We start from the raw sequence: 12,982 nt of genomic DNA on the forward strand, positions 1-12,982 counted from the left end.
AGTATGGAAAGTGTTCATATCTTTTTTTTTATTATTCTGTTGATTTATGTACATTTACAGTCTCAGAAAACAAAGTGGAAGGGGCCAAGGGTTTGAGGCTTTCGCCTTTCTTAAAAAAAAAAAAATTATAGAATTAAGGACAGGGTAAAAAAAAAAAATAAATAAAAATACCTTTGTTGAAAGTCGAGAAAAAGAAAACAAATGGGGGAGACAGGAAAAAAAGTTTTCTTGAAATTTTAAATTCCGCATTCTTATAGTAAATGTGAGAAAAATCCAACAGTCTCTCCAACTAATGTCTCCCAAACCTACAAGGAGTTTGTTTGGGTGGGGAGTGAGGTCGCCAGGTGCCAGTAGAGACTGGGCAGTCGACGGACATAGAAGAGGCTGGACATGCCAATATGAAATGCAGAAAACTCATTTTGCTTAGGGATTGCAGTAGTAAATGCAGAGACGTGATAGACAGAGTGAAGAGAAGAGAGATAGAAAAATGGTGGTGGAAAGTAGTTCTCAAACACCTTCTCCTCTGGAGGGTTCATCGAAGTTTTCCACAAGATCTGAAACAAAAAAAAAAACAAGCATTTATTATCTCACAGATTATCACAAAGCTTTGGAAAACAGTCACCTATTTTATTTAGTCAATCCCATGCTACTCGGCTGGTCTCACTAAAAATAAGCCAACGTACGAGGAGTATATTATTTTAAAATGATTCTCTCTCAGAATCAGGTTAAGACTTGCAGAGGGTCGTAGGAGGCCATTCAGAGTCCCTTCTTCAAAAAAGAAAAAAAGTGTTATGTCACTGAAACCATTCAAAGAGGGTCCAATGTATCGGCTGATTATGGGTTCTAGCTTTTGACTAGGCCTGCCCCATCGAAATTGTTGGCCAAAATTTAAAAACAATTATTATTATTATAAGGCAGTGGAGCTGGTAAAATCGTTTGTTCAGTGGCTTTTATGATCCTTACCGTTGATGTAAAACTGACATCGACATTTTGATATCGACTGTCAGAACATTACAAGCTAAAACCTTTGTTCTACCCACAAAGACTCCTTCTTGTTCCACTGATTTGATTGAGGCCTTGAAATCCCTTTGAGTTACAAACTAGAAACTGAGAAGCCTGGTAGCTTATGTTGAGTGATAAGGGATGGGGAATGATGGTTAATGCTTAAGGAAACATGCAAAAGCCTACAAGATGTGTGTGGGAATGGTGGAAGCAAAAAGTCTACTGTACCAGGAACTTCATCATCATCAGCATCAATGTCTTCTGTAGAAGGTTTGCTGGTGTCTCCCTCTGCTGCAAAAAACAATCAAACAGAGTTAGCCTAATCAACTATAATTATAATAATGACAACAACAACAAAGTGGACCATCATAAAAATATAAAAAGTGGATTAAACTATTTTTTAATAAATATTTCATGCCAGATGCAACACACCTGAAATATCTGAAGAAGTGTCCAGAATGATGTCTGCTGTCAGTCGTTAACGATCTCGCTCCTATCAGTTGATGATCGACACACTTGACGTTTACCAATTAATATAATTTCCAAGAAATGTCTTCAAATTATTTTATAATTTCTATATTGGTTGCTATAGTAACATTATTATCAGATCAACCAGTGACAACAAAAACAACAACAGATTAAAGCAACAAAGGTCCAGACAAGAAGACTTACCTCCGGCCACGCTATTAGCCAACTTCTTTAAATTACTCAAACTCTCGGCACCAAGCTGGTTCAAGATTCCAGGTAACATTTCAGCAATTTCTACAAAGATACATTCAAAATAACCAACACAATTGAACCAAATCAAAGACACTACATTATCAAGTTTATATGTTCACACCTATTTCTATTAGGGTTTATAGATTTGCCAGAGAAAATATGTTGAAGCAATTAACAGTTAAACAAATTGACAAAATCTTTGAAATTCCAGTTGCATAAAGCACCAGTGAAGTACAGTTTTTGCTCCTGAAAAGCTCCAGAAATTCTATTTTCAGTTTTGAAATTGAACAAAAACTCTGACAAGTTAATGGCACTAAAGTCCAAAAACATCAACAGTTGAATCATCTGATCAAGCTGATTGAAGACAAAAGAATAAAGCAATTTCCAGTTTTAAAGACTTTTGCTGACAAAAGTTCAAATTGAATGACTTTCAAACTGAATTTGCGAAAAAGTTCTTCCAACATTTGTGTGACAGGCCTAGTTGACATAAAACAAGACAAACCTAATTTACAAGGAACACCTTATGAAACCTATCACATGTGTATACATATTCAAAGAGAGAGAGAGAGAGAGAGAGAGCAGAATACCAAGTGTAAACTTACGCCTTGTCTCTGCATGGCCGGTAATGGCAAAGGTGTTAGCTGTCAAGGACGCCTGTACTTTGGGGTTGTTGAAATGAATTACTTGACCATCTTCTTTGATCATGTTCACCTACACAAAAAACAAAAATGCAAACAATAAAATCCTTTCATTTATTGAAAGCAGGAGGCATCCCAAACCACAATGCCCAATTCACATCTATCAATCAAGTCAACTGTTTCATAACGAGTAAGTTATTAGTGGGAGTCTACTGACAATGAGTGATGGGGTCTGGAGATGTGTTGGAGTCATTCGATGAAGGGACAGGGGTAGCTGAGAGAGAGAGAGAGAGAAGTAAAATGACGAGGCTGATACACACACGTCATCATTTAATGCCTGCTTGACCACGTTTACAAGGGCCAGAGGGAGCCCTCCCAGTCACTAACCCTTACCTGTTTCCAATCAATGTAATATTTCTCCCTGGCCAGACATGTTCTCACAGAATGACACAGCTTGTATGACAATCATTTTACAACTATCATGTAATATGAAGACAAGGGGACACTAACACAAACGTATACCTGGTGGTATTCTCCCATTCACCAAATCCACTTAGGGACAATAGTAGAAGACACTTGGGCCATACATGCTATGCAATAGGACCAAACCCCAAACCATATAAATATAGGCGTGTGTTGAAGGATCACTTTTATTCTTCCCCAACCATTTGCAACACAAATACACCAGCAAGCAAGGGACACGGGAGTTCAAACAACCCCCCCCCCCAGTCACATCAAATGCGACAATATAACCATCTTCAACCCCCCCCTACACACTCACCTCTTCAATGCCAGAAATGTTGCTGACTGTCAACTTCTTCAGCGAAACCTGCAACTTTTTGTCGTCGGTGGTGGCAGTGCGATGGACGACCTTCTTTTTCCTTCTGGCTGTTCCCTGTCAACAGAAATTACAAACTGAATAACAGCAATTTAGAAACAAAGTGCTAATTGATAAATAACAACAGTAATGATTGCTACGAGAGACGGCACAGATCTACAGAATTTCTAAAAGGAGTCAGAAATCTGATGTTTTATGCTTTTCACTGACACGACCTCTACAACCAGATATTTGAATGTCAGAAGGTTATTTCTTGTTTCTTCTTCTATAACAAACTGCCCCTCCCCTATAACTCATCATTCTAATGCCAGCCAAGTTCCACTGTAACCAATTCTCTAAAAAGCCATTTACACTGCATTTCCCAGACCTACTGCAAAGAAGATTTCAGCTCCAGAGCTGGTGACGAAGCATCCCATTAAATACAGTATGCTTTTGGTTTCTGCAACAAGGTCCAACTCGTGTTGGACCTTGTTACAAAGTTACAATGAAAACTAAGAGAAGCAGAATATAGAGCCCAGAGGGAAGCATATTGGAGAATATTGTCAACAGCCCATGCTTCAAAGGGATCAAATGTCTGAATGGCATTTAGTGTGAAGTTGTGGCATTGAAGAATTTTTCAAGAGCATCAGTGATGTGTATGGAACAAGTGTAGTGGTAGACTGAAGTGTAAATTAGGCGTTAGTCTTATCTTGATTCTAAAAAAGAAAGTACTAGCAAACACAGATCAGTGATTTTATTAAGAGCTAAATCTATAGAAGTTCAGTGTGCTTACCTTACCACCAATACGGATATCTTTCACCTGATTCTGAAGCTGTCGTAACTTTTCAGCATTCATGTTTTGTCTGAATTAATTTAAATGTATAAATACAAAACCTGAAAATACAGAACAAAATCTCAGACATAATAATAATATAAACGTAATGCAGGAGAGAGAGAGAGAGAGAGAGAGAGAGAGGAAGAACAGTCGAAATAGGACTTCCAGACAGACGTCAACTCTGAAGAAGACAAATTCTAACCGTTGTACTCTCAATGAACTTATATTGCAATTCTATTCAATGAATTACATAAAACCTGGAAAAATGAGCTCATGTGAAAAAAAGAAACGAAAAAAGCCTCTCAGGCAAAACCAAGATACAGGAGAGAACTATTTTGTCAGAAGCCTAGCAACAGAGGCATTTTGGATTTGTGAAGTGTGTAAATGTAAATCCACTTCTCTGAGCAGATAATGCCCAGGTGAAGCAACAGCTAAATGAACTGAAGGTAATAAGGCACTCGGATCCAGAAATACCAACAGTGAGATTTGAACCAATGATCAAGGGGTATAATCTTTTCCTTACTTTTCCCCTAAACATGTGGGAAGGAAGCAAGCGGAAACCCACTACAAACAGGGTCATTGCAATTGCGGTGGGGTTGTTCTGACAGCAGGAAAAGGAAGCTAAATGCAGGGTAATTCTCTCAACTGGAGCAAAAGCTGTGTTTGGCTGAGGAAATAACAGCAACACACCAAAGGGAGGAGCCAAGCCTCGTTCATCACATTTCCACAAAAAGCTTCAGGTGTAAAAAAAAAAAAATTCTGTCTATTAAACATTACACAATAGACAGAGAGTGGGGTCAGTTGACGGCATCATATGTTGGCTGATGCAGGAGTTTCCAAGACTTAAGTCTGCACAAGAAACCAGTTTCAAAGTCACCCTTCCCGACCAGTCTACTGCTTCTGTCTGGCAAGAAGGTGTGAAGATCAACAATCCAGGACCTAATCCATTCCTAAACAAAATAAGCAACTAACTCTTGCCTCCACAACATTCCACAAGCTTTCTGAATATTGAGAAGCCAACTGTATAACACACACACGCACACAAGGATAGAAGGAATTGAAAGAAAATATTTTAATTATAAATGCTATTTACTTAATTGCTAATCAAGATGTGCAATATAGTAAATAATTTTCTTTTTTTAATTAACATCACCAAGTAGAGGCTGGCAGGGACAAGGTCTTTATCATATAAATGTAGAAGTGAAGTGGCCTGCTTGAATATATATATTCATAAATTATCAGGTCAAGAGTTCAACTGTTTCATGACAATTTCTTTGTGATGTGTTTTGGTGACTGTAACAGGCTGGCACCATATCCAAGAAATGTTACCAAATCTGGCTGCTCAATAGTTTTAAACATTACCAAATGCTATTGCACAGCTGCAGTTTTATCCTATGAAGTGGATGACAATTTACAATGGGATAGGAAGCCAATCTACTACACAGGACATTCTCACATCTTGGAAATGCAGGAAAAAACCATCCTCTACCACCATATTTGAAAAGATCCCCTGGAAGAGGGAGGTCAATGCAGCAATCACAAGATAATCCCTATCTCCGTGACACATTAGCTTAATACTCATAAATAACGACTCCATCTTTCTCTTCTCCCTTCCTCCACACAACCCCCCCCCCCATGCACATATTAATTAACAGCTGTTAACTTAATTAAGACAGCCGGATTCATTAACCAAATGTATAAGCTTCAAGCATCGATTTACCCTCCTCATTAATTATTTTTCTCTCTGGACAGAAAATAAGCCCAAGTTGAATTCGTTACTCAAGTTAGTTCTTACCAGACAGGAGGGCCACCAATTCAATAGTTTGGAACGCCTTATACACACACACAAAGCTTTTAGCAATGATCCAACGGCTTAACTCAGCAGTTCTTAAATCTTTACATAATACTCTACTGCAAACATTTCTTATTCAACTCACTTTACAAACGACAATGTATTTTCTTCCTCCAGTTCAAAGCAGCTTAACTAAAATAATAGTTAATTATAAGGAAAACGCACCAGATCAGGCCTACAGATGTGGTTAATAGTTGAGAGAGAGTCGGGAAAATACGATATAATCAAGAACAATCTCATTAGAGAAATGCTTTAATTGCCAGAGTTGTTCTTGAATAGAATCAACTCAGCAGGCACTGGTATCCCACCACAAGTGTTACCAATGAAATACGTTGACCATTTATACGAATCACCTGAACTTTTAATGTTCGTGACGGAGGGACTCGGCAGGAAACGTGGACAAGGAATACGCCACTTTCTTTACAGGTACAAGATTATACACACTTTAACCTGCACTATTTAACAAAGCCAAAACAATCATCATCATCATCATCATCATCATAAAAATAAATACGTTAAGGAGGAAAGTACTCGTGGGTAACACATCCGGTAGAACGAGAGTACAGTGATTTAAATAGAGAGAGAGGAGGAGGAGGTGAGAGTGTGTATGAGATGTGGGGTGTCTGCCAAACAAGGTATCGACATTGAAACACAGCAGAACCAGGGTGGCGGGAGGAGGAAAGAAACTCCCCAACAGACACACGTGGGTAAAATGTAGTCTTGGACAAGTTCGCCATACAATTATTTAATAGGAAGAAAGGAATAAATAATAGATACGTAAAAACTATTAAATTTATTAAAACACAATGTGATATCATATGGTAGGTCATCAGACTACACACGGTTTCGAGAACGAAGCCGCCTCGTCCACTATTTTTAGTCTTTAATAAGAATCGGTTAATTAATTATTGGAACGAAGCGAACGTTCCAACACAGAATTTCGCCGCCGGAAGATCCGTCCCTCGTTCGTCTCTCCACATCCACCTTCTTCTAACTATTGGATGGGAGCAGAGATGAAAAAGTGCTAGAAAACCAACATCTTAAACATTTCTTAAAACCGTACAGCATGAAATAAACGTTACATAACTGTTCTAATATTTATTTAGCTGTTTGGGGGAGGCCGACTGACATAGCAACCCATAGGACAACGAGGCTCTATAGCACAACATGCTAGAAATAGTAGCCAAATTTTCTAGTCTTACAGTCCCATTGCTAAAGATTGAAATCACTAAATCCTGTTCTGAAAGTCGAGTGACTAACATAAATTTTACACTGGTTACAAGACCCAAAAAATATTTCTACCGATGACCACCACTGTCGGCTCTACTTCAGTGGAACCGTCCCCTGTATAACGAACACCAACACTGAACCAAAGTTCCAAACTATGGCTATTTGGCATCACACTGTCGAAGGATCCCAAAGCTACCACATGCTGCTGCTAAGTTGTTTTTTTTTTTTTGTAAAAACTCGAGACATAATGATGACAGCGAATGGAGACGTTTTCACCTAACTACACCTGTCCACAAAGAACAACCGCCTACTACACTGGCTCAACAAAAGTGAGAACGTAATGCTAAACAAAGAAAGCGAAATAAATAAATAAATAAATGATCAAAGAGAGAAAAAAAATTCTTTTGTAGCCTGTTAGTAAGTGAAATGGCTGAAAACACGATTAATACGCGACTAACAAAGTAACGCTGCCGAGAGTCTAAATATAGACTTACCTTTTTACCTTACACACTTAAGTAGCTTCACTTTCTTACTACTACTACTACCCCCCCCCCCCACACACACCAAGTTATCAACCTGGGAGTTATTCATAAAACTTTATAATTAAACTTCTAACGACCAACAACATCCACCGACCTGTGAAGCAACTCTATAAACGCGAGATGAAGAGATGGGTGTTGTGATGTTCATCACCTTCCGGGCATGCAGATCTAATCAAAATGACAATGTTTACATACATACTCTCCATTCCTATTAACATTATACAGTATATATATATATATATATATATATATGATAGATAGATAGATAACGCACCCATTACACTCGGAGGGGTTGCGTTATGAAGGGCATCCAGCCATAGAAACCGTACCAAATCAGACTGGAATCTGGTGCAGCACCTCAGCTTACCAGCCCTGGTCAAACCACCTAACCCATGCCAGCATGAACAATATATATATATATATATACACACACACACACATGAAGCTGTTCCAACGAAGAATAGTAACTGGAAAACTGCAGAATCAGGTCATCAAGAACATTGGTGCACCTCTCAAAGAAAAGTTAATTGGCTGACCACGAAATCTTGCAAGCATTAGTTTCAACTCTTAATGATGCTGCAGTTTTATCAACAGTGCAAAATTGGGCAGTTGAATTTAGGAGGGGAAGGGAGAGTCTTGGAGATGAGAAAAAGGGACTGGATGTCCTGCAACTGCCACCACAAAGGAAAATATTGGTTGCATTCACCATATGCTGATGGATGACAGGAGATTGACTCTAAATCAAATAGCCAATGCTGCTAGCATAGCCTGTGAGAGAGTTGAGAATATTCTGCATGATGAACTGGACAAAGGTTTCTGTTCACTGGATGCCACATCTGACATCTCATCAGAAGTGCACCAAGCTGATCACATCACTGGTAAATTTGACATTGTTTGGGGCAGATCCAGCTCGTTTCCTTACCCAGGATTTATACTGGCTTCATCACTTTGAGCCAGAAAAAATGGGACAATCCATGCAGTGGAAGCACCCCTCCTCACCTGCCCCAAACAAAGCCACGGTTGTTTCATCTGCAGGGAAGGTGATGGCCTCAGCATTTCGGGGATGCAAAAGGCATTGTGTTTATTGACTATCTTGAAAAAAAAAACCCCAGACCATCAATGGAAAGTACTATGTCAAACACCCAGGAAAACTGACAAAAGGGGTCTTGTTTCATCAGGACAATGCATTCCTTGAGAGTATCTTGGTCAGACTATGAACCTTTCGGCCAACCCACATACTCTGACAATCTCATTTGAGGTACCATAGTCCAAGAGGCTATGAAATACGACTTTTCCGTTGACACAATCAAAGGTTTTGAAATAACCCATAAATAAAACCGATTCTTGTCCCTTCGACAATTCTGTGGTTAATGTTGATCTGCCATCATGGAAGCCATTTTGGTTCTACCTGAAGAAGAGACCAATATGAAAGGAAATTATATCAAGAAGCCAAGAGGTGTAGATTTTTGAGGCAAGAAGTGAGGATATGATTCCTCTGAAATGAATGGAGATCATGTTTCTTTGAAGACTTTGAGAAGGCTGTCAGTTTGTTTTCTTTAGAGATCTGGTTACCAAAATCCAAAGATGTTTGTGGAAGAGAAGATGCTTCCAAATGATGGCTGGGTGCTATCTGCTACTTTGTGGTTGAAGAAATGATCATCATTAAGTTAGGTGCTGCACAGTTCTCCTTTAGTCAGTTTTTTTCCCCTCTCTTGCTTTGCAAATCATTAAAGACACCCTCTTCTTGATAAGTTACAGCAGAGCTGGCCCCAACACAGCGATATGCTTGCTTTTATTATGGAAGGTGTTAAACCTATATTTTAGTCTCCCCAGTGGACTCAGATTGCTGGTTTCTTCGGTTCTTCTCGAGCCTGTTGTTACCTGCTTATTGGAAGCAAAGGCTAGGGTCTGCATTCTCTTCTTTGAAGCATTTCCAGTGTTGTGTGTCTCAGTTTGGGGTGTCTATATATATGCAGCACTGTTATTATCCTCAAGTCTGTCACAGAGAACGATGGTTTTGTTGTCTACAGCAGCTGTAAACTCCTTGCATAGGTTAGCATTACCTGCTATTTTTTTCCCCACTTGAGTAGTTTCATAGAATTTCTGATTAGTATTTGGTTCTTGTGGCATTTGCATAAAATAATTCTGGTCATATTTAACATCCTCCCCCCTTTTAATGCTAATAATTCATTTCTTTGTAGTTGGAATATAACTCAAGGCTGAGTGCTGGAGTTGTGTTAATTGTAGCTGTTTGTTCCTGATAGAACTGGGAGTTCATTCTATGGGCTTCAGCAGCAGGGAACCATGTTTACTGTGTTTCATGACATACTCAACACATTTCTTCATGCTGATAACAACATTAAGGGACTTTTGGAGAAAATACTTTTCCAGTGGCAGCATTCCTCTTATTCTTTCTCTTGCATGTGTAACTCTGCCATGGGTCATAACAGAACTGGAAGTAAAGTGAGTTAATTCCATTCTTAATATCTGGGGTTTCCCAACGTTAGACCTTGGCGCACACACACACACACAAGCACGAGTATGTTTAAGAGTCTCACCTCCTAACATTGTTTTGGAGTTTACAGTGAAGTGTAACCCGAGGCAAAGTGGATCAGGGAGATGGAAACCAAAAGCTTGTTTGGATACATGTTTGCACTTCTCCATCATTTCCCCCTGGCTTTGTATCCTTGATGTATGGAACAAGATATCCTTTATTTTGTAAATCAGATAATGATTAGTGACAGGAAGAGAATCCAGCTGTAAAACAATGCATCAATAATACATTCATCTAACCCATGCCGGCATTGAAAAACGGATGTAATAACAAATGAACTAGTCTATGCAAAAATGGATTTTAATCAGAATTTCTGACCACAAATTGATCAAGCGGATTGGCGGCTGGGTAATCTTGGATTACAGGCTTCTACATAGTTTCCGTCTACACAATTTTACTCACAACGTATGTGCTAGCCCCAGGCTACAGAAAATGAATTTTATCCAACATGCCATGCAGCAGGATTGAAACCAAGAAAACTTCTTAACCATCCAGCCCCACTGCACCTAAAAAGAGGATTTGGTAGACACACCAAAAGTCCATTTTCAGTGTGTGCGTGTGTGTATATGCTTGTCCAGACACGATGGTTGTAAACGAGCATCACCACCATACAGGTGAGGTGGTTTGTCTCCAGACTTCCATAAGAAAACATAGGAAAATGTTACCTTGCTTAGGAACTGGTGAGGGTTGGCGACAGGAAGGGCATAAGGCCACAGAAAACCTGCTTCAACACTCGGACTATCTTTTCCTGAATGGCATATCAATTGCAGTGAATTCTTGAGATCATTTCCCTTTCTCATTCGGATTTGGAACCAATTGCTAACAAGCGATTAGTTTATCCTCTCAAAAAGCAATAATTTATCTTGTAGGTTATTTAATATACCTTTATTATAGACACGCACACACACAAATGTATACCCCCCTTCCACCATCGACTCGGTTTCTTTTATAACGACAGAAAAACACTTTTTTTTAGTAGAAATTTTGCAGTGATATTCGAGAATATAGAATACAATTAGATTGATAAAATTTAGTAAAACATTACCCCCCCCCCCAAAAAAAAACTTGTTTAGAACATCAACATTACGTGATCCACACTCTCTAAAAACGTATTTGCGCAAAACGTCATTAAAAAAAATGCAATTTAAAAAGAATTATGAGGAAACAAAAGAGGGGAAGAAATGATCCGAAACGCCTCCAAAAAACAACAAAAAATATATATTTTAATGTTATCAAATTAATGGCAATTCTCACCCTCGGAAACGTATCTAAAATTTCATAAAAATACACAGCACTTTTGAAGAGACTATGTGGAATGGAGGTGTTATAGAAGTAGTTTGATTTTTTTATATAGATGTAGTTTATAGGATCGCCTCGTAACCACGTGGTTTTAGGTTCAAATCCTAATGCGCGGCTCCATTAATAGCACCGGAGAGACCAAGCCTTTGTAAATAGACGGAAATTGTAAGAAGCCTGTTGTGCGTGTCTTTGAATGTCTCAAACCGCTAGACAACCGGTGTTGGTTGGTTTGTTTTCGTAACTTGGCGACTTGATTAAAACAAGTACCGGGGGGTCAATATGATCGACTAAATCCTTCAAAGAGGCGCTCCAGTATGGCCTCTGGCATGAAGTATAGAAAAAAAATACATAAGAACAGTATACATGTATGTATAAATAAATACACACACACACATAGCTGTCATACGATTCTGGCGTTACTAAGAATCCGCAAGCAATAAGTTTTCACTTCAACATCTTGAGGTGCCCAGCCTAAAGATTTCTTCGATGCAAAAATTGTTTTTTAATTAATTTCCTTTAGCAAATCACAATTAAAGTTTACAATAATAAATCAATATATTCCTATAATTTTTGAAAGAGTAAAATTTCTCCTCATAGGGTTTTTAAAAATTTATTTTTAGAAACATATTCTGTGTTCTTTTCACAAGGAGGAACTTATTCCGTTTATCATTTTGTCCACGTTTTTTTTTTTGCTACGTCCTGTACCCAGATATGCATCTATATATACATGCAGATGTAGGTATGTACATACATATACTCATATATTATTTGTGTGTATATATATATATACATATTATTATATAGTCGTTGGTATGTACGTATCTTATTACACACACGGCACTCACATTTAGCTCGAGATACAATTATAGCTTATTCCAGAATCCCTAATACACATTATAGACAATAAATGCACGTTTAATGATCAATATATATTTAGATTCACACACATATTTATCTTCCTACACCTCTGCCCCACATGTGACCGAACGGCATTGACACTTTTCCCCAAAACCTGAATCCACGATCATCTTTTTTTTTTTTTTTTCTTTTTTTGTAATTTTTATCTCGACTCAGAAAATAATTCTGGTATCTTTTTTTGCCCTTTCTGAAAACAAAAACATACTGTAAATATCAAATAGACGACGGGCTGTACGTTAATCGATGGCTATCTGTAATTTCTAGGCCCGTGTTAAGGGTGTCAGGGTACTTACCCGAAGTTGGTGAAACGAACAAGAAATTCCACGAGGGGCGAACGAAGAGAGACGAAGCCAAGACTGGTGACGTCACAACTAATGGACTGATAACCCCGAAACTAAAGTACACACTGCAAATAAAGATTCGTTTTTGGAAAGTTATTGGTGTTTTAATTTATATTTTAATATTTAATAGAGTATCTATGGGCATTCAAATGCGTTACATAAGGGTGTAGGTTTGTTGCAGTTCGAGAAAACAGTAATATATTTGACTTTCATTGTAACTCTCCTCTCTATCCC

At 38.4% G+C, this 12,982-nt stretch overlaps 1 protein-coding gene across 1 annotated transcript; it reads right to left on the reverse strand.

The window, feature by feature from the left end:
• Positions 1-6: 6 nt before the first annotated feature.
• Positions 7-12,768, reverse strand: LOC106869004 (transcription factor BTF3 homolog 4). Its single transcript, XM_014914495.2, has 7 exons — positions 12,701-12,768; positions 3,971-4,071; positions 3,142-3,255; positions 2,325-2,433; positions 1,675-1,764; positions 1,231-1,293; positions 7-554 (listed from the first exon to the last, which is right to left on the reverse strand). The coding sequence occupies exons 2-7, from the start codon at positions 4,031-4,033 to the stop codon at positions 508-510; spliced, it is 486 nt and encodes a 161-aa protein (XP_014769981.1). The 5' UTR covers positions 4,034-4,071; positions 12,701-12,768; the 3' UTR covers positions 7-507.
• Positions 12,769-12,982: the final 214 nt, after the last annotated feature.

The sequence above is a fragment of the Octopus bimaculoides genome, chromosome 23 (assembly GCF_046866305.1).
Source record: "Octopus bimaculoides isolate indiv1 chromosome 23, ASM4686630v1, whole genome shotgun sequence".
NCBI classification, from domain to species: domain Eukaryota; kingdom Metazoa; phylum Mollusca; class Cephalopoda; order Octopoda; family Octopodidae; genus Octopus; species Octopus bimaculoides.

What these genes read in the sequence shown, in the direction of transcription:
- LOC106869004 (XM_014914495.2), bottom strand. Translation starts at nt 4,033, where the DNA reads ATGAATGCTGAAAAGTTACGACAGCTTCAGAATCAGGTGAAAGATATC. An exon ending in ACATTTCTGGCATTGAAGAG is followed by an intron (nt 2,434 to 3,141) that starts GTGAGTGTGTAG and finishes TTTTTTGTGTAG; the next exon opens with GTGAACATGATCAAAGAAGA. An exon ending in TGATGATGATGAAGTTCCTG is followed by an intron (nt 555 to 1,230) that starts GTACAGTAGACT and finishes TTTTTGTTTCAG; the next exon opens with ATCTTGTGGAAAACTTCGAT.